The sequence below is a fragment of the Pinus tabuliformis genome, chromosome Q (genome assembly GCF_031772625.1).
Source record: "Pinus tabuliformis cultivar Carrire ecotype Pingquan chromosome Q, CPIR1, whole genome shotgun sequence".
Taxonomy (NCBI): Eukaryota; Viridiplantae; Streptophyta; class Pinopsida; order Pinales; family Pinaceae; genus Pinus; species Pinus tabuliformis.
Window position 1 is genome coordinate 995,701,719 of NC_142296.1, and position 23,747 is coordinate 995,725,465.

General features: G+C 34.4%; 1 protein-coding gene across 1 annotated transcript in view; it reads left to right on the forward strand.

Annotated features, from left to right (window-relative positions):
- Window positions 1-23,747, forward strand: part of LOC149222822 (uncharacterized) — a 496,388-nt gene that overhangs the window by 296,514 nt on the left and 176,127 nt on the right. Inside the window, exon 16 of the mRNA XM_089387688.1 lies at window positions 3,364-3,483. Coding sequence (XP_089243814.1) covers window positions 3,364-3,483 — 120 coding nt within the window. The remainder of the gene's footprint in view (window positions 1-3,363; window positions 3,484-23,747) is intronic.

Sequence of the window (23,747 nt, forward strand, 5' to 3'; positions counted from 1 at the left end):
AGTACTCCTGCTTCAAGTGTGAGTAAAACCTTAGGGAGATAAGTTGAAAATACGAGTTGAAAAAAATAGTTTTATTATTTTATTATTTTTTAATCTTTTTACTTTTTTACTCAAAAAATGTGAATCATCCCCCATGGTTGACATCATCATCTTGAATCCTATTGGTTCTTTTAAAGTTTTTTTTGGTTGTACATTTTTCTTAGGAAGCCCATTTTAGACCTCAAAATTTCCCTAATGCATGGACTAACCACCTCTCGTGGATTTCTATCTCTAGAAATGCGATCGTTGACTAATACCTGCAGGTTTTGGTCTAACGACAATCGTGATTCCCAACAAGTGGTATCAAAGCATAGGTCATGAGTTCAATACACCCTGGCTCGCGTTGGGGGGAGATTGTTGGACATTGGATAAACCAACGCTCCCCATGTGTTTCGTGACATGGACTAACCACCTCTCGTGGATCCTTATCTCTGGCGATGCGATTGTTGACTAATGCCTGTGGGTTTTTGTTTAACGCCAATCGTGATTCCCAACACGTAGTGGCTCTTTCACTGTCACAATGGCCTAAGAGTCGAATGAATCAACCAATGAATGAGGCGACCCGAAAGGTTAGGTTTAGAGTGTTCACTCGATCGAGTCGTTTAACTTTAATCCGACCCTAGCGATTAATAATTCAATTCGACAACCAATTTTTTTTTGCCCATTTCCAACTTGATGCGTTTCCATTATCAGATCTGTTTTCAAAAATCCATGATAAGTATCACGATTTCCAGATCTGTATCACAATTTTCGTGATATGGATCTGGAAATTGTGATACGGATCCAGCATTTCGGAAATGAATCTAAAAAACCTTAAAACACGACAGATCTGTTTCCGCTTCGCAATTGTATGTTTCCAAAAAATAGAAACGGGAGTGATACGTATCTAGGCCGTTTCCAAGATGGACCGTACACGTGTTTGTACCCGAAACAGTGATTGACATTTTAGAGGGTTAGGGATGTCATTTCCGACAACTTAGCTAGAGACGCTCAGTAATCAATGTAGATCGAGATTCTCAGAGAGCAGAGTCCAGCTAGAGAAGAATTCAAGCTAGTGATCGAGTGGCAGTGACTAAGGGAGCAATAGAGTTATTTCCAATAGAATTTTCAGCAACAAAGCAATAGTAGTTGGGAGGCCGAATTATTTCTGCAGAGAGGTCGAGCAACCAGTGTGAGTAGCCAGAAACCCTAGTTTGAAGTGCCAGAAAGTGATCGTTTCAGTTGCTGGAGGCCAGGAGATCACCTAGAAGGCAGAGCGAGTCACTTCCAAGTTCCGAGGCTAGAGTGCGACAGGAAGGTTCATCTAGTAGTAGGCAGTGCTAATTATCCAGGCCAAGAAGTAGACACTTTTGGCTAGTGCGAGTTGTCGGGAGGAAGTGCGAGCAGGGCCAAAGGGGATGAGTTTGGTTGTAGAAGGGAGGAATTTCATCCTAAAAATATTTGTCAGTGTATTTTGCTGGAGGATAGCAAGTTTGGCATCTAGATTTGTACTTAGAATTTTTTGCTACTGCATAATAATAAAAGCCTCATTTGTTGCACTGGTTTTCCTGCATTGGGTTTTTCCAGGGACATTTGTCCAAAAACAACATTGTCATATTTTTGTGTGTGTGCTCTATATTTCTCAGTTTCTAGCATTTTATTTTACACAACATTTTTATTGTGAATAAAATGCAGTGTGCCTCTCCTTGAATGGGCTTTGTGGAATCACATGATACCAAACCATGGAACTACTTATCACGAGTGATTCCCTTTCCATCAGGACTCCTCCCATCGGTGGAAATCCTCAAAGAGTAGGGGACATTGACTGTGGTGATAGTGGGTCATTGTCCCATTGTTATCACTTGGTCTAGCTCTTTGTCCCATAGGGTTTCCCTTCTTAGGGGTTGCTAGATTGTGTGGTAACAGGTACATTTACTACAACTCATGGGTTTTGAACCTTATGACGAAACACACTAGAGGTAAACAGCTTGTTCCTTCAACCATTACACGATTTGCAACAAACTTTCTTTTGTTGTAATCCCTTTTTCAACCAAAAGCTAACTTGAGGAAAATGTTTTTTTGTGATGAGTGGAATGCATCTCAATGGAGTACAAGGATTGAAGGGAAATAGGTGGTGGAACAAGTGCTTGAAAGAAATTTTTGGAAAAACGAAAAAGAGATACTGGTATTTAGTGAACCTCTTGTGAGAGTGTTGTGGATGGTTGATGGTGATAAACCTGCCATGGGTTTTTTTTGAGACCATGGATCAGGTCAAAGAGGAAATAAGGTTAGCATATGGAGATAAAAGACAAAATCATTTCTCTATATCTATATCATTGATGAAAGATGGAACAAACCTCAAGGGAACTTATAAGTTTATCTTCGACCATAAAGTTCCAAGGAAAACCACGAGGTAAAACTCCGAGCACGCTCTTGCATTTTCAAATGGTGCCTAGTGTACATCTTGTGATGTTGATTGATCCAACAAGGACATTGAGTGAAGCATGAAACAAAGGCAATCAGCTTGGCAATTTGATCCAAAGACCTCTTGCATGGATTTCAAAACACTTAACCACTGAGTCGTGCCATCAGGCTTAATATATTTATAAATTGTTTGCATACATGTACTTGTTAATCTTGCTAATATTGGTTTGTATCTTTTTAATGATGAAGAATAATTATTTCCAAACGCGACCCCGAAACTACGTGGGATCTACCACTGACCATATATTGCATGCTGATAGGTAGCACCACCTCACAAGCACTATGACATAACATGGTCGTCCAATATGGAGACCAAGTGTGAAACTTACCAGCTGTATTGTGTACAGATGCCACATGTTATACAACACTTGTTGTTATCCATATTCTGTCTGTCCATACTCTATCTCTTGAATTTCATTCAGGTGCTTGTCTTGGTTGACTAGATTTATCCCCTCTTTTCACTTTGTTAAAATATGAGTAAATTTGTACAATTGTATAAACATTTTTTTAATACCTTTTAAGTTTTAACCTTTCTAATTCATCTTAAAACAAAATATTTGAGGCACAAAGATATGTTGGTAAAACTTTGTGAATGTACAACAATGATAATGTCATTAACTGCAATTAAGCACCATTTTCATAATAATGTTCGACCCCATTTCTTTGGCTTGTAGTTACTTTATGAACAATAGTTGACAAAACATTTACCCTATTCAATTATACTTTTTCTTTCCCAATGTTCCCTTTGGCTACTCTAATGTTCTCATAATATCTTATGACTCTTTTTATGCGTGTGTGAGAGAGAGAGGGAGAGAGAGAGGGGGGAGAGAGAGAGAGATTTACATTTTTCTTTGTTTTTAGTTGGCAAAAATAGCAGGGAATAAGGTGGTTGCAACATGTGGAGGAACACAAAAGGCGGCCCTTCTAAAGGACTTTGGAGTTGATAGGGTGATTGACTACAGAAAGGAAGATATTAAATTGGTAGGTGTCATTTAATTTCTTTAATTCTACCTTACAAATATCAATAATGAAACATATCTAATTGCAAAGCTACTTTTAGTGCATTTTATTGCAAACTAGCTAGTATTCACAGGCATACTGTTTTAGAGTTTCTATTTTATTCTCTATAGATGGTTAGTAGAATTGGCATATCATTTTGTTTAGAGCAATATGTTTTTAATAATCCAAGGGGTACAAACTGTCATAATATATTAGTAATTCTAGGAGTATGATAGGTAGATAGTGTGATGCTGTATATTTTGTCAAGTTCACTAAAAATGGTTCAAACATTTTTGTATCTCCAAGTACCTTTCTCATGCATCATAGATTCTATTATAAACTATGTTTGTCATGGATTTTGTTACATGAAATAGAATATCATTATGGAAGAGTTGAGAATTATCATATGTTTAACCTGGTATACATGTTTAGTGATATTTTAAATTTTGGGTTGAAACTGGAGATCGGATATGTTATTGGTTTCATCTACCCCTTGTCGATCTACATGGGCCAATATCCAATGCAAATATGACTTGGTTACAACTTAAGTATAACTTGGATACAAAACAGATATAGGCAAGAGTTGTATTAGATATGACTGCTACATAATTCCATATTGCATTCATTAAAAGAGTAAAAGAAAGGAGAAATTTTAAAAAGAACCTCAACTATAAGTGGAGCGTAGTGCTTGGGTTCATACCATGTTTGCAAGGATTTAGGCATATTCAATCTATCCTTTTTCCTGCGAAAAAAAAATCATTTATTCTTTGTCCATAAAAGAAAAAGGTATACATTTTTTAGATGCCATTGGCATTACATAGATCAATGGCATGATCCTCAAAGAAAAACAGCAGAACACTGCTTCCATATATTTTACATAATGGATCTCCAAACATGGGAATATACATCCTCGATGATAAGCAAAGAATATACAGTCCAAATAATTTACAATAAAATTCACACGATAATTCTGTCAGTGATCTACCAACAATCTTCAATAATGGTGTTAATTATTTCCTTCTCTAGAATGAAGAGCTGATTGACTAGCTTTGCTTAAAGTTTCACCACTGTCCATTCTCGATCCCCTAAGTCATGTTGAGAAATCTAGGGCAGAAAGTTAGTATATTTATTAACTTGATTTCTCTTCAATCCTTGACATTTTTCTTGTGATCTATATTAGGATATTATCATCATTATTTAGTTGTGTTCATCATCATGACAAATGCCAATAAGAAGATCGCAATGCAAACACAAGAACACCAAATGTAGGCTGCTAGCTAGGGCCAAAACCCCTCCTAGAGAGGAAAACTCACAAAAATCTCTTATAGAATTTCAATGAAGACTTCCAAGACCTTGACCTTGACCCATGACCAAACCCCAAGTGATGAGCCAGCCAGAACCCCAAACCAATTCTCTGCAAAATGATGATTGAGGAAACCCTAGTTCCTCTAACAGATCTGCACGTGTGAGCTGCAAAGACAGATGTTCCTCCTTCACTGTCCTCTTACAGAATTCGCTCCTCCTTCCGCAGACTTTGCTGGATCATATGTCTCTCTTCTTCGCTGGGATCAGAGATATTTCTTTTGTGTGTTCTATCACAAATGAGGTGAGGCTCCTCTTTAAATAGGCTTTTCATGAGAGCGAATTAGGCCTGCTTAGGCCGACATGAGGAGAGCTGGCCGACCCATCACTTGGAGGCTTCAAGACATGACGTTTTACATAAAACACTTTTCTTTCTTGACACATGGGCCCTCCAAGGGCTAGAACATCATGACCTTGGCCTTTTGACTTGTCAACAATACCCCTAAAGCACTCAATTGGTGCTTTGACCTAGGACCACAACATGATGGGCAAGAAACCCGTTTCATTAAAAATAATTTTCTTTTCTTTTCCTTTGATAAGTACTTCAATAATAAAATCAAGTCATGACTCAAGTACAATTTATGAAGACAGACACTAGTTACATTTCAACAATCCCTCTTAACTGAGGAGGTATTTATAATTGATCAAAGGTACAAGGATATTACTTCCATTGAATTATTCTCATAATAAGAGTCAGATTGGTAAGCCATCTTAAGCGTCAACATTATGATCAATATACAACCAGCATTGTCAACGTAGCAAGGCCTTGACTAACAAGATTTATCTCTCAATAGATCAGAACACAATGTTGGCAGGCTTTACGTGGGACACCACACTGCCTTTTAAGGCACATACCCCATCTAGATGTTCACAAGGTATGTTCTTCTAGGACCATTCCTATATTGGATTTACACATCCTCAAGGAATTTCCTCTTCGACTACTCTTACTTATTGGATGCCTTGTCATACCTTCAAAGAGTATCGGTCACCTGACTACTTCCTATCTTGGATTCCAAATCCTTAAGGAGTATTTGTCTTAGATGCTTACCCAATCCTCCAAATGCCATTCTTTCCTCATGGCCTTCACTAAGAGTTATGGCTGTTAGTGTTGATTTTGGGTAGCATCGGATGTGCTCTAGCTCCGAAATTTTGTGGAGGGGCTAGAACACATCAGATCTACAAGACCCAGAAACCGTTTGGAGAAATTCCACCCGGATAAGGAGTTATTAAAATAATTAATATTTTTAATGGGTTCCTAAGTCTAAACTTAGGAAAATAAAAATATTAATGAGTATTAATAAAGATATAGGTGAGACCCTTCTAAGAGACGAGATCAAGTCTATTTTAATCTTAGCTGTTGATTAGAGACTTAATCTCGGCAGTTGATTCATCAACCGGAAAAGTATAAGGGAAGACTTGAGAGTCATTTGGAGACAAATCGGGCAAATACTCAGTACCCCGAGGGAAATCGATTCTCAAGGAGGAGTTCGATTTCAGAGGGAGAGTTGCAGGGTGGAGGAAGAGGAGGGCTTCAGCAGCAGTCAGTGATTGAGGAGGAGGTGACGTAGGGCATTTGAGGGACAACGTAGAGGCAATAGCAGGCATACAACACCATTGGAGACGCAGTCATCACGTAAGCTGACACAAAGTGACGCAAAAGTCACAGAGGTGGGTGAAGGGTCTCCAAGGTGTCAGAACTTCTCCAGGAAGAGGAGAAACTTTGTCTTAGGTGTTTTCTCTCAGTAGCGTCTCAGTTTCTCTGTGAAATCATTCCTTGTAAAGTGATTGTTGTCGAAGGTTAATAAAATCCTCATTTGCTGCACTGGTTTTCCGACATTGGGTTTTTCTAGGGACAATTGTCCAAAAACAACTGTGTTGATGTGATTGATTCTTGTGCTTGTATATCACTGTTATTTTCTCTATGTAATTATGTGATAACTGTAGTAGAATTTATTTTAATATTTACTGAAGGGTTTTCATAAATAACTTATTGTGAGAAATAAGTAGGTGAAATAAATCAGTTAATGCAGTAGAATTTTGTATTAGAAATTTTCACAGATAGTCCTGGTCTAGTGCATGGCACATGAAGTAGAGAACCATATCCGTCAGTCCCTCTCAACCAAGGAGGAGATCCCTCTCAACTAGGGAGAAGTGTCCATCATCGGCTACTAAGATATTAGCTCTCAGGGCTCTATCGTCATCATCACACATGCGAGCTTTCTTTGATTCTCACATAGCCCTCTATGTACAACATCATCATCACAACAGGGTTCACCATCACTCTCCACATCATCAGTATGCATTTGCTGCATCTTCACAAACCAATCATCAAAGAGCTCGAACATGGCTCCCTCTGAACATTTGGAAAGTGATCCACCAAGACATGATAATCAAACCATCTGTGACCTGCTATCACATCTAACATTGTGGTGTACATCAGCTCCTCGAACCAAGTACCAAGGAAGCAACCCAATGGAGCCATCATATTCTTCTTAAAGTGAATCTTCTTCATATGGCAAGATTGTGTAGAACCTAACAATATATCATGTCATCATCAGCATCATGGTCTTCTTTCAATCTTCATAAAAGTCTACAGTGGAACATCGACATATCTCAGCTAGTCATCTAGCCCTACTCCTCATTTCCAATATGAGCTTCATCGTGCTGCAACTGAACCAACAACTTATAAAAAGCATATATTATTATTATCTTGCAGCAAGATCTTTATATTGTCTTGTCAGGGTCATGAATCCTTCCATATGTTGTTATTAATTATTCTCTTCCAGGAATCCACAGTGATACAGTTATACCATAAATTTGTCTTTATACATCAGAGTGCCCAAGGATCCAATTACTATCAAAGTCCTTACAGTTCCCTCCTTCTACCATGCTTGCCAACACAAAGGATCTGCATATCCTTCTACCTTTACTTGCAACATTCATTGACAAGTACACCCAAGCAAAGTATACAAAGGACAAACCCTAAGGACCAAAGGGTAGGGTTTCTATGAGGGAACAAGGTTAGGGTGTAATATCCATAATTTATTTTTGACTCAAATTTCAGAAGAATTTCTTCAAAAATTAAGCCATAAAATTCATTCATCAAATTTCATAAAATTTCACCATGAAATCAACAAAAAAACCACAAAGCATAAACTGCAACTTAAAATGGACAAGAAATATATGTAGAATCCTTAGCCTTATTTTATTAAAATAAAAGAGTACATAGAATGCTAGAAATGGCTAAGAGAATGGCCACTAAAGAAATTTTCTCCAATACTACACGGAGCCTCCAAAATTGAACTGGTTAATCAATACGTTGCAACTTGTGAATCCTGAATGGATCCACCAAGGCAAGAGATGGGTGCTCACCCACTTTCATTGAATCACTCGAGGGTTTCCGCCATGGGGCTACAACTGAAGTTGGGAACTCTTAGTCCTCCAATCTTCTCCACAAGAAACAAATACTCAACTCCAAGATGTCTCCAAATGGTTTCCTCGTCCTCTTTTATAGATCTCCATAGATAGATACCCAAGCCTCTAGAAGCATCTCATTTTATTATTTTATTATTATTCTAGAAGCTCCTCCATTTAATTGATATTAAGTGACCTTTTAATTTTATTTGATTTCACGTAAATCACTTTTGTCCCTTTTTCCTCCAATTAATTATTTTTCCTTAATTAAATGACTAATTAAAGCCATTTTTAATCATGGAAAATGGTAAATCTCCCACCATACTCTCTCCGGCCACAGGAAGTCACTTCTCAGCATCCCATCCTATAAATATTCTCATTTTGGATTACATTGAGGTAATCCATCAAATATTTCTCCCAGAATGCCACCTAAAGCTAAAATAATTAAGTCAGACTCAATAATAACCTAGTTTTCTGAAAGTTGTCAGAATGCAACGGAACGAAAGGCAAGTTGTGTGGATGATGTAATATGCTAAGAGAATACTGTCAGACCCCATAAAAATTCCTCAAAACTCCTCGAAACCCTTGATGACATAAACATGCTCCCATGACTTGGCCATCCCATGCCTTGGAAATCAATCTTGGTTGTACTATAGAGGAAAATAAAAATGGGGATATGACATAGGGTTTTAATATGGCTAGGGATTTACCTATATCAATAAATTTAACAACAAACCCTAGATTCATATACTCAACCTACCCTACAATTTTTTATGTTGGATCCTTACTAGCACATGCCATACATACCTTAATGTTACATACCTTTGTTGTAGTGACCTGTTATTCCAGATGCCATGGTTGCTTCATCGTTTTTCCTCAAGGTGTACATCAACTCAAGGTATTCTTTACTGTATGTATATGCTTGCCTTATCTTGCTTCAGGATCAATAAACAACAATTCTTCTACTTGTTTATCGGTGATGTACAGTTCTAGAGAATTGTCTACAATGATATACAATTTACCCAAGAATGGATATCGACAAAAACTTATCTTTTTGTTAACTATTTATGTAACAATAATCCTTTCCCGTGATGAAACAAATTTGCTTCCTTAAAAATATGCCTGTCACAATATTGTGACCTTATTTATAGCCTCTTGGACTGCTTTTTCTTCAAAATTGTTGCTTCTCTGCTTGCAACCTTGTGATGCATAGGTCCCACAAAGCTTACCGTTATAGGTGCAACAATATTTCTTATACCCAAAAGCTTCAAAATGTTGACTTACAACGATTGTCAACAAAACTATCTAGCGTTGATTTACTTGTCATAATGTTGAGACCTCATCACAGTCTGTAGCTTGCTTCTTTCTTAATGTGACTAATCAAATTTCTATGCCCTTGGATTTATAAACCCTTGTTCTTGTTGATAACTTTATAGGGATACATTCAAAAATTCCAAAAACACCACTGTAAGATCAAAATCAAATAGATGTACCTTTCCAATGAAAGTCAACTCACTAACTGATGTTTAGGTTCAGAATGTATGTATATGCTCACTGTAACTATGTTTGCACATATTTTCCATACTTTCATGGACCACAGATCCTTGTCTATTATGCACTCCACAGGTCAGCTCACTCTATATGTATTCCCAAAAACTCATCTTTTATGCACAAAATTGTTATTTCTTCATGGATCTATACCATTATACATGATATGGTTCTATTTCCATTTGAGTATGCTGATGAAATTATGATTGTGGGTGGAGGGAGTCGCGACTCCCTTCTTGTAGCCTTTCAATTTCAGATTTGCTATTTTGGTTCTTAGAACTTTAATGACTTGGTAGATTCAATGCTTCCTTTACATAACTCAGACTAGGGTATTCGTTATGCACAAGTGTAGAACAAGGCTTACGCTCAACAATACCCTTGCTCTTGAATCTCTATAATGCACAGGTATATCCTCTTTCAAATAGTACTTTCGGCTCCTTCATAAACGTGCTCACAATTTCGATATCTTTAAAAAATGATAAATTTGAGACTTCAGAATCTCGGCTCCTTCAATTCAGATTTCACTTTGCAAAACATGCTCAAAAATTTCTTTGAATGCACAGAAGTAGGGTATGGATTTCGTTTTCAATGAAACTTTGCTTCAGAACTTTGGTACTAGAACCCTTAATCAATTTTGTCTCGGATCTTCTTATACATGTGAAAATTCCTACACGGAAGGAACCCCTACTGCAGCAAATCTGAATCTACTTCACCTACTTGATTTTTAAATTACATTCATCAAGTTATTCTTCTAAATATTGAAGGAAATTACTTCTGCAACCTAAACTAATTAAATATTTGATCTCATGAAACAGAGAACAATGCAAAGAACAAGATACATAGGACATACTTATTTTTGGACGCAATAGTCCCCAGAAAAAACTAATGTGGGAAAACCGGTGCAGCAGTTCTGAAGGTTTATTATTATGCAGGAGAAATATTTGAATACAAATCTAGGATGCTCATCTAGCAATCCTTTATAGAGAAAATACTAGCGGAAAATCTAAGTGAGTTTTACCTCACTTCACCTAGCAGAATTCCGGCTGATCTGGCACAGGATTGGCTAAGCCCCGACTATTTATGCGCTGACCCTGCATAGGATCTGCATCAGCTTCTCTGCCCTCTGCGTCAGCTCTCCCTGCTATTTCGGCAGTTTTAGTTTTTCTGGCAGTTCTGGATTCTGCGTGATAGCCAACCATTCTGCTCTGCGCAAGCCCTTCTAGCTTTGTGTGAGGACTACGTGGGCCCAGATTGGCCCAACGTAAGCCTTTCCTAGCTACTGCACTGCCTCTCTACAATCTCTTCCCACCTCTCGGTCAGTGTTCTTCGAAATGCCCTTCTCCCGGATTCTCATTGCCCTTCTGCTGTTGAATGATCACTTAATTCGAATTTCTCAGCTTCCTAGCCCCAGAAATCGAACTCCAAATCAATTCTCTCTCTGTGTGTGTTTTCAAATGAACCCCAAGCCTCCATTTTATACTTTTCTTGTTGAGTCTTCAACGACCGAGATTAAGCCTTTAATCAATGGCTAAGATTAAAACATGACTTGATCCGCCTTCTAGATCATTCTAACCCATATTTTGATTAATACTCATGAATATTTTAATTTCTCTAAGTTTAGATTTAGGAACTCCATTAAAAATATTAATTATTTTAATAAAATACAATTTGGGTGGAATTTCAACAAACGGTTTCTGGGTTCTTTAAAACTCATGTGCCTTAACCTCTCCACCAATTTTCAAGGCTAGAGCACTTCCGATGCTACCAAAAACTAGCACTCCCTCTTAGCAAGGAAAGTGCTCTAGCAACATTGTCCACTTGCACGCAGCTCTGTTTCTGAAGCACTTCCTTTCTACACTGTTGCTGCCACCAAAACTGTGTTGTTGCTGCTACTGTATTACTGCCCATGATACTTCCACTGCCACTACTGCATCTGTAATACAACTCACTCTCAAATGCTGCATTTGCTATGCTGCTAGCACTGCCACTGCTAACACTACATCCATACTGCAACTCAGTTGCTGAGAGAAGCAACTGAAAAACATCCAAAATTAGTTGAACTTAACTATGTTCAACATAATACAATGAATGTTGGACTCTGACTGCTGCTGATTCTGACCCTCTGAATCTTCTGCATTGTTGCTGACTCCTGCAATGTGCCAACTACACTGCTGCCAACCTTGCTCTCTACTGATCAGTCTTTGGTCCCCAACTACTGCATCTGTCCTCCAAACACTCCACTGCATCATCTGACACTAATTCCATCTTGCTATTGCTGAATTTTGGGCTCTTGTAGCAAGGAATTGATCCAAGAGGTGGACTCCTCAAGGATCCTGCCCATATGTAGTCCTCTTGACTACAGCTCAATATCGCCCCATCCCCCTTCTGGAGATGCGTGGGCACTCATGGCAAACTCATCATCGTCAATCTTTGTCGAAGTAGCCTTAGGATCATGCTTTCCATCCTTATCATTTTTCTTCAAAGGACACTGGGATGCATAGTAGCCCATCTTGCCACAACTGAAACATTTCACCTTCGAAATGTCCTTCTTTTGCTTTGGATTTTGTTGTCCCTTTGATACTAGAGTTGCGTTCTCGTCTTCCTCCTTCGTCTTTGTGCCACTCCCACTACTGCCATTAAGGTTGACCTTCACTAGGTCCCTCCTCCTTAACTCCTCCTGTTGAAGGCCACCCACATCTCCTCCCATGAAGGTAGTTTTTCTTTGCCAAATATGCTTTGGACGAAAACTTGCATTCATCCGAGACTCCATTCAGGGCTATCCTCACTATCGCGGTTAGCTAAGGAGTGGACCCCACTGCAGCATGCTGGTCTCTAGTGTCCAGAAAACATTGAAGATAGAGGTTCACCCCTTCTCCTTTATGCATCAAAGTCTGCTGCAACTTCTGCTCTAAATACATCTTCCTCTGTTTGGAAGATCCTTCATACAGAGACGAACAGGCTTCCCACATCTCCCAGGATGTATCCTTGCCCTACAAGTGCGAGACCACATGATCTCGAACTCCATCGAGAATGAGCCTCTTTTCCTTCCCCTGCTCGGCCTTGTACTTCTTCTTTTGATCGTTGTCAACAGAAACAACTACAACACTTTTGACATAGGCCTCAAGATCATATTCCTCCAGAACAACTAAGATTTTGGTTTTCCATATGACATAGTTGGAGGCTTTGTCCAACCTGTCCTGATCTCTGAGCTCGTGTGATGCCATTTCACCCAACTGTCGAACTGAATCCGCTAGTCACTGCTTAGCTGCTCAGCAAGTGAGAAATTCAAACTTTCTAGCAAAAAATTCTCTCAGAAGAAAATTTCCCTTCTACGTGTCTCGTTTTTCTCTAGCGAATTTTTTCCCTGGCAGAATCTGTGCTCTTCAAGCACTGCGCTGAGGCTCTGTGTCACTCCCTCTGCCTCTGCAAACTCACGAACTGGAAATTGTACCTATCTGTCGTCTCACTCAAAGAGAGATTTCCTCAGATTTGCTTCCCGGCAAGGGCTGCGCAATCCCTTCAAGGGGATTCAAATTGCTGCCAAGTGCAGCTTTAGACCTTACTACTCAACACTGTATCTACTCTTCCTGTTTCAAAATCAATGCTTTGATACCATGTGAAAATTCCTACATTGAAGGAAACCCTACTGTATCAAATTTGAATCTATTTCACCTACTTGATTTTTAAATTACATTCATGAAGTTCTTCTTCTAAATACTAAAACAAATTACTTCTGTTACCTATATTAATTAACTATTTGATCTCATGAAATAGAAAATAGAGCAAAGAACAAGATACATAGGACACACTTATTTTTGGGCACAATAGTCTACGAAAAAAACCAATGCGGGAAAACTGATGCAACAGTTCTGAGGGTTTATTATTATGCAAGAGAATTATCGGAATACAAATCTAGGATGCTCATCTACCAATCCTTTATAGAGAATACTGGTAGAAAATCTGAGTGAGTTTTACCTCACTTCACGCGGCAGAATTCCGGCTGATCCGGCACAAGACTGGCTAACCCTCGACTATTTCTGCGTTGGCCCTGTGTAGGCTCAACCTTAGCCTTTCAGGCTCAGCATCAGCCTTTCAAGCTCTACGTCATCCCTGCGTCGGCTTCTTTGCCTCTGTGTCAGTTCTCCCAGCTATTCAGACATTTCTCGGCATTTCTGGATTCTGCATGACATGTAGCTTTTTTGCTCTGTGCAGGCCCTTGTGGCTCTTCGTCAGGACTGGTGGGCCCAGACTGGCCTAGCGTTAGCCTTTCCCGGCTACTGCGCTGCCTCTCTACATGCTCTTCCCGCCTCTCTGTCAGTATTCTCTAGAAAGTATTTCTCTCGGATTCTCACTGCCCCTCTGCTGCTAAATGATCACTTAATTCAAATTTCTCAGCTTCCTAGCCCCAAAAATCAAATTCCAAATCAATTCTCTCTCTCTCTCTCTCTCTCTCTCTCTCTCTCTTTCTCTCTCTCTGTTTTCAAATGAACCCCAAGCCTCCATTTTATACTTTTCCTGTCGAGTCTTCAATGACCGAGATTAAGTCTCTAATCAATAACTAAGATTAAAACATGACTTGATCCGTCTTCTAGATCATGCTCACCCATATTTTGATTAATACTCATTAATATTTTAATTTCCCTAAGTTTAGACTTAGGAACTCCATTAAAAATATTAATCATTTTAATAAAATACAATCCAGGTGGAATTTCACCACACAGTTTCTAGGTTCTTTAGAACTCATGTGCCTTAGCCTCTCCACCAATTTTCAAGGCCAGATCACTTCCGATGCTACGAAAACTAACAATGTACAAATATAGAGTGAGAATTTCAATTCCTTTAATGACTGTCTTTTTAGGGCTATGAATGTGACACTTATGCCTAGAACAATACTCCAAAATTTTGTACTTTTGTAGAAGGCTTGGTGCGTTTCTAGGGTTATTCAAGTTGATAATATATAGGCCTTAAATTCCTTAGAAAACTCATACACACCTTGAATAAAGCTCAAACATACCAGATATAGGAGATGTTCAGAAATTTTGGAGATTGCAGACCTAGTGAGGTCTCTTTCTTCCTTCGCTTCTCCACCAAGAAGTATGGCCTCCCTTGATATGTTAGTGTAGCTTTTTAGATCTTTATGAATAGGCCTCTTATGACCTCATTCTTCTGTAGATGGGTCTACAACCTATTATCATAGATTAGGGCTAATTACGTGCCCAAAGAGTTATGTTCTGCTTGGCAATGTGTGTGAATTTGAGAGTAAACAAATTTATCGATCATACAAGAACTATTACCTCAAAAGGAGTACTCTAGCAAAAAAACATGAAAAAACAACCCAAAAACAAAAATTGTTGATTTTGCATCACCGATTTTTATTTTATTTTTTATTTTATTTTATTTTATTTCAGGGTAAATTTTCAACATTTTTAAAAATGACAGTGAAAACAAATTTTTTTGGTGCAAAAAGCAATAAGTGTTAATGCTGGAATAATGTTTTTTTTTTTTTCGGGGTAAATTTTCAACATTTTTTAGCAATGACATTAAAGATAAGATATCATGACTCCGAAAACTTTTAAAATTCCAACAATTTTCAAGCATGACATTAAAGATAAAATATCATGACTCTGAAAAACCTTAAAAATCCCAACAATTTGCAGACATGACATTAAAGATAAAATATCATGTCTTTAAAAGGTCTTAAAATTCCAACAATTTTCAGCCATAGTGTTAAAGATAAAATACTTATAATTGTTTCTAACCATAACATTAAAAAGAAAATATCTTGACTTGGGAAGACTTTAAAATTTTGACAAATTTTCAACCATGGAATTAAAACTAAATATGACTACAAAAAACTTAAAGTTTTCAATGTATTTTAGCCATGGTATTATGGAAAAATTATATGACTAAAAAAACTTTAAAATAACACCTGAATGGAAGAGTCATTATAGCAAGATCAATTTCTTTTTTAAATGCTAAAAATATGTCTATTTTAAGATCTTAACCTAAGACAACTTTACACATTGCAACGAAAAATTAAAAATCAATCATCAAATTGACATGTGGTGTAGGAAAACTCGATCTATTGCAATGGAATCTTAAAAATCAACCATGAAATTGATATGTTGTGGGATCAAACTTGTCCATTATAACAATAACTTTAAAATCAACTATCAAATTGACACATATTGAGGTTAGGTTGCTAGTTGATGATCGACACGAACCTTGTAAAAATAAGGATAAATAAAACAAAATAATAAATAAGTAGATAAATAAATAAAAACGAAAAATGCAAAACAAAACAATAAATAAGTAGATAAATAAATAAAAATGAAAAATACGAGACAAAACAAAAATTTAAAGATTGAAAAAACTTAAAAGTAAAACAAAAAACAGAAAGTTATAAAAAATAACAACTAATAAATAAAACAATATATTAAAATATAAAAAAAATAAATTAAAAAGATAGAAAATAACAAAAAAAAATCGAATATAAAAAATAAAAACAAAATAACTTTCGAAGAAATCATAAAGTAGTTTTCAGAGTTAACATGCTGCAAACCACTTACTATGATTCATCATCAAGATAAAAATAAAAAACAATATATATATATATATATATAGATATATATATAAAACACAAAACATTAAATTTCTAAAAAAACCAAAATTAACTCAAAAAGAGATAAAAACTTAAAAAAAAAAAAACTAAAAAATAAAGGGAAAAAAACATAATAAAAAATAATTTAAGGAAAAAATTTATTTCTAAAAAAACAAATAAATTAAAGTACATTAGATAATAAATTAAAAAATAAAAACAAACTAAAAAGAGTTAAAAAAATAAAAAAATAAATTTGAGTTAATTTTGGTTTTTTTTAGAAATTTAATGTTTTCTTGTGTTATATATATATTAAAAAAACATTTAAAAAAAGGGCATTCAAACAAAAAAAAAATTAGAGGTTCAAATGAAAAATAAGAAATAAAAATTATATATATATATATATATATATATATATTAAAAAAACATTTAAAAAAAGGGCATTCAAACAAAAAAAAATTAGAAGTTTAAATAAAAAATAAGAAATAAAAATTATATATATATTAAAAAAACATTTAAAAAAGGGCATTCAAACCAAAAAAAATTAGAAGTTCAAATAAAAAATAAGAAATAAAATTTATTTAAAAAAAACATGGTAAAAAATAAAAAATTTAAACCAAATATAAAATAAAACAATTAAAATTAATTAATTAAAAATCGTTTAAAAAAATATTAAAAATGAACTCAAAAAAATAAAAAATATAATTTAAGGAAAAAATTTATAACTTTAATAAACAAATAAATAAAAGTGAATTAGATAATTAAAAAATAATCACACTCGCTACTCGTGCCCATAGGATATCTGATAAAAAGAGCTTTGAGAAAGAGAAATCCCATCTTCCTAATGTCTTTGTTGAGAATGGTTATAGCAGATACCTGGGTCAGAAGGCTTTCCTCAAAGCTTCCAAAAATTTGGTGGTTAAAAAAGAACCTAAAGAACGTGTTCCAGGGGTCCATCCACCTTTTGTTCAAGGGACCATTGATAAGATTGCGAGGATTCTTAGCAAACATAATGTCCCCTTGACCTTTAGACACCTTAACACCATTCGTAAGTCCCTCCGATTGGTGAAGGATCCTATCGACCCTAAGGACATGAAAGGGGTCTATATTATTCCTTGTTCCTGTGGGACCCCCTACATTGGTGAGACTGGACACTCCATTAATCAAAGAATTAGTGAGCACGTAGCTGATCTTAAGCACGAGAGAACTAAGTCTTCCGCACTAGCAGAGCATGTGGAAAAGACCAAACATCATGTTTGTATTGAGGAGGCCAATGTTATTGCTAGAATTTCGCAGTTCCACCACTGTAAATTTAGGGAAGCCATTGAGATTAAAAGAAGGCCAAGCAATCTCAATAGAGATGACGGTTGGAAGATCAACAGATGCTAGATCCCGGCCCTCACCTCCTAGTCGTTTCCTCCCCTTCCTCCCCTCCCTCTTTTAGTAGCTTGTTCTAGAGTTTTCCCCTTGATTTCCTTTAACCTTCTTCCTTGGTTTATTTCCTTTTCATTCCTTCTAGGTAAAATTATGTAGTATAAGATATTTAAATAGCTAATTTATGTTCTAATAAATTTATGTTAATTAGTAACCCATCCCTTAATTTAATTCTAATATTATCCTTACGATTACTAATTTACCCAAGACTAGTAACACAGATTCAATGGATTACTGATAATTTGATACCCTCACCATTGATAGTAGGATACCATTATCATATTAAATTTTACTTTTAATACCAATAGTAATAATATTAATATAATAATAATAATAATTGTTATTATTATTTAATAATAATATTAATAATAATTGACATTCAAATTGTTAATAATAATTGTTTAATACCATAGTAATAATATTAATATAATAATAATTGTGATAGTAATACTAATCTCAATGATCTATTATAAGATCCTTTTAGTTATTATTAATAATATCCATAGATTTATTTAAATTTATTTTAATTATTTACACAAGTCATTAACAATAAGATTAACACTATAACATTACAATAATAGGATAGTAATTATTATTAGTTATTTCAATTATTGTCCCTAGATATATTATTTCGAGCTATTTTCCCTGATTCTATTATCATCTTTTCACATAAATTACATATGATAAGTATTATAATAATATTATATAATCAAACAATTTGAATGTCAAATCTAGCCATTTATCATAGCCTGACCTAATATAGCTGTTTTTTAGTCAAACTTAGCCGTTGGATGATCTGCTCTCTCTATTTAATATGTAGGCATGATCTGGTTCTTCAACTTGTCCTGCCGATGAACCACACTTGTTGGTTCGAAACACGTGGACAAATGTATTATCATGTGATTTAAGCCGAATAATTCTCATAATCTTAAAAAATAAACAAATAAAAATTAAACTAAATACAAACTAAAAACTATTTTTTCAATAAATAAATAAAAATTAAAACATATATTAAAAAAAAATTTAAAAATATTAAAAGAAAAATAAAATAAAAATGTGTTAAAAAAATAAAAATATTAAATATTAAAAATAATATAAAAGATAAAGATTATAAATAAAACAATTAAAAAAATATAAATAAATTAAAGTTAAAAAATAATAGTAATTGTGCCCAGAGGCGCTCTACAACCCTCTACAACCCAGTATATGAGGGAGATGTTGTCACGTTATGTAACGTTACATTAAAAAATATTGAAAAAAATGAGGGAGATGTTGTCACGTAATGTAATGTTATATTAAAAAAAATATTAAAAAATATGAAGGAGATATTGTCACGTAATGTAACGTTACATTAAAAAAATATATTAAAAAATATGAAAGAGATGTTGTCATGTAACGTAATGTTACATTAAAAAAATATTAAAAAGATATATATGTGTCGGCAAATATATTTTTATATGTTATAAGATATATGTAACGTTACTATATATGTGTCAGCTAATATATATTGTATATGTTGAAGATATGTGTAATGTTACTTTAAAATAAAAAAAATTAATTAAAAAAATATAATTAAAAGAGAATGATTAGCTTATTAATTGAATAATAAACAAAACTAGGTAAAAGAAGCAAAAGATTTAATTGGGCATATCCTGTAATAATAACGAGATAAATTTCCTCGCATTTAGGTTTCTGTTGTATTATTTCTATAATAATAATAACCCAATAAATTTATATTTAGTGGCGTTCAAGTTTTTAGTTGTGTGATTTGTTGAGTAGAATGGAATATTTAGGCTGGGGTCTCACTTGAAATATTAGGTAAAATTTAATAATATTACATTTTAATTAGTATTTCTCCCCACCCCTGGCCACTATTTATTAGGTGGGGGTCTTTATAAATATTGGGTATCATATAATATTGTAATATTATATTTTATGTAATTAATATATTTGTAACACTTAATATAGATGTGTTAAGTAGATAAAAACTTAATATTTATGATAGGACAAGATTTTTGATCATGAATATTTATCATGGATATTATTAACTTCTAAGTAGGTTTTTTTACAATACCATGGGCCAATACCCACAAGAGAAAGATAGAGAAGGAAGAAAATTATAATACCATGGGCCATCTAGACTTTTGATTATTATGTTATGGATCTAGGCTTTTAATTGTTACAATACCATGGCTTATCAATACCACATGCCTCGAAACAATAACTTATTTCAAAATAAAAATATTTTACAAACATTTTATTTTAATTTAATTTTATAACATTTTTTAATTAAATCTAAGAGCAAAAGGGTCATAATTACTTCTGAGGTATATCTAAACCCTCCATCCTCACGACTACTAACAATATTTTCATAGAGATTAAATGGAGGTTTTAATAAATTAAAAAATGTGAATACTTTTATATATACATATGTGAAATTTATATAATATAAATAATATTATAAAGAACTAGGATATATGCATCTTAACCAAGGATCCAAGCGAAGTGAGAAAGCAAAGTGATTAACAATGATAGAGGAAAGATATTGGGTGATTCTTCTAATCTTTTTATTATTGTATTTTCTTTAACATGACTGATACAAAATACAGGTTTAATATTTTACAACCAATTATGTTTTTTATTAATTTAAATACTTTCTTAAATACAATACAATGGGATCATATTTAAGAAAGAGAGTGAGATGGAAGGGGGAATAGAGTGTGGGAGAGAGAGAAAGGAAGAGAGAGAGGAGGGGGAGAGAGGGAAGGAGAGAGATGGATTTGGAGGGGGAAAGAGAGGGACAGGGACACATCTATATGGAGTGGGGAGAGAGGGGGGAGAGAGAAGGAGAGAGGGAGGGAGATAGTGACAAAGTTGGAGGGTGGAGAGAGAGTGTGTGTATGATGGGGGCAGAGACAGAGGGAGGTGGGAGAAAAGGGGAGAGAGAGGAAGGAAAAAGAGAGAGGACTTGAGAGAGAGGATAGACAGAGAAGGAGAAAGGGAGGGAGATAATGACAAAGCTGGAGGGTGGAGAGAGTGTGTGTATGATGGGGGCAGAGACAGAGGGAGGTGGAAGAAAAGGGGAGAGAGAGGAAGGAAAAAGAGAGAGGACTTGAGAGAGAGGAGAGAGAGAGATAGAGTTGGAAGGGGAAGAAAGACATAGAGAGAGAAAGGTGGAGAGGTAGTGGCAAGGGAGAAATGGAGTGACATAGTTGTTGATTTCGAATCATATTTGATCACATGCACTACATGCATTTATTTCAATGTAGATGTCGATTTATAATTCTATTTAATACCTTACACTAGATGCATTGATTTCGATGTCAATGTTGATTTCTACTCTTATTTGATTGTTGGCACAGGATGCATTGGTTTCAATGTAGATGTTGATTTCTAATCTTATTTGATCGTTTGCACTAGATGCATTGATTTCAGTGTAGATGTCGATTTCTAATCATATTTAATGCCTTACACTAGATGCAGTGATTTTAGCATAGATTTTGATTTCTACTCATATTTGATTGCTTGCATTGGATGCATTGGTTTTATGGTAGATATTGATTTGTAATCCTATTTGATTTCTTGCACTAGATGCATTAATTTTAGTGTAGATGTTGATTTTTGATTTAATGCAACAAGATGTATGATGTACATTAATTTCAAAGTAATTAGATTAATAGTGTGCATTGATTTCAATGTAAGCACATCTCTACCTCCTCCATCTATATCTCTATCTCCCATTGTCTCTCCTTTATCTCTCTATCTCAACCCCTAAACATACACACTCTCTCTCCATATCTATCTATCTCTCTCTCGCTCCCGGCATCCCTTTACCCTCCCTCTCTCTCGCTCCCCGCATCCCTTTACCCTCCCTCTCTCTCTATTCCCCTTCTCTCTCTCTAACATTTCTCTCTCCATATCCATATCTCTTCCTCCCTCCTTGTCTTTGCCTATCTTTTCTTACCTCTCCCCCCCATCTATATCTCTATCTCCCCTTGTCTCTCCTTCTCACCCCCAAAACATACACACTCTCTCTCAGTGTAAGCACATAAAAATTATTCAACCATAAATACAATACTTGAATTTTCATCCTAAATAAAATGTTTGCTTACTTGAATTTATAATTGGGTACATTCTTATTATTCCCATTTTCCATCATTCAACATTGTTAATTACTTTGCATTCAAACACAGTAATAGAAAATAACTACCATTGAAAATTATTTGGGGTTTAACACTCCATAAGTCACAATGATTGACTTTGGAGAAAACTACTATTAATATTAGAGAGCAATATAGACAAGATATGTTGTTTACTACAATAGCTTGAGTTAAATATTTGAATGGTCGATTCCAACTATTCTTTTCATATGATCGATATGAGAAAATGGAAAAAAATAGTTTCGGATTGATTGCAATGAAGATTGTTTGTAATTGGCTATATTCTTAATGTTCACATTTTATATCTATCAAAATTGTTACATTGACACTTTGCACTCAAAATTTGTATTTCATCATTTTTCATCATTCAAGTTACTAACAATCTCTCTCATCTCAACAAATTGAGGTAATTAAGCAAATTTTAAATTAAATTGACCAAATTAATCTTAGACATATTTAGCATATTTAAAATGATTAAAATAATTAGATGTTCAACAATTTTTTTTATGACTGCACACGACTGAAACCAGCGTAGATCCATCTTAACACCAGATCTATCAAGGACCAAGAGGGATCAAATATCTCGAGGTGCAAACCTTGCCTCAAGTTTTGCACTCAAAAAATAGGTTTGCACCTCGAGAGATTTGATCCCTCTCGGCGCTTGATCCGGTGTTAAGATGGATCTAGGTTGGTACTAATTAAAAAACATTAAAAACAGTTAAAATATTTAAATAAATTAAAATCAATATATATATATATATATATATATATATATATATATATATTAAAAATTATTTAAGTTTTTTTTTTAATAAAATTTAAATTTAAAAAGAATTATTTAAAATAAAAAAAAAAATATAATTAAAATCCATTTGAATAAAATAATTTAAAAATATGAAATTAAAAAAAGGGCCCTTGGCCAAGGAGGGGAGGACAATTCGATTGGCCTTCACAGGCTGGGGCCTGACAGTCGCCTCAGGGCAGCCGAGCTGGCCGGGCAACTCGGTTGGTCTTCAGGCCCTGCTTGGCCAAGGGTTTATTCCCAGAATCGACCCTTGGCCAGGCTAGGGCTTGAGGGTTGCCCTAGGGCAGGCCGAGCTGACCTATGGCTGCTTGGTCAGCCCCTGGCTGCAAAATTTTTTTTTTTATGTTTTTTTTTTTTTAAATTTTAATTAAAAAAAATATTTCTTTAAAATCACTTTAATTAATTAAATTTTAATTATAATTTTTTTTAAATTTTAACTCTATATATTTTTAATTTTCAATCCTTTTATTTTAAAATTCATTTTTTTTTTTATATAATATTTTTTTAAATAATTTTAAATTATAAAATTTTAATTTATTTATTTAAAAAAATATAATTTATTTTAATTGTTTTAAAAAAATTATTTTTTAACTTTTTCTTTCATTTAAATATTTTATCTTTTTAGAAAACAATCCCCACATACATATATATATATATATATATATATATATATATATATATATTTTAATTTTAATTTATTTTATTTTTTTAATTGTTTTTTTTTTATAATGTTTATATTTTGTATTTTTTTTACATTTTTTTTATTGTTTTAATAATTTTTTTTGTTTTTGTAAATTTTATTTTTTAATGCGTTTTTTTATTTATTTTTTAATGGTTTTTTTTTAATTGTTTTTATAATATATTTTATAATTATTATTATTTTTTTTAAATAATTTTCATTTTGTATTTAATTCTTTTTTATTTG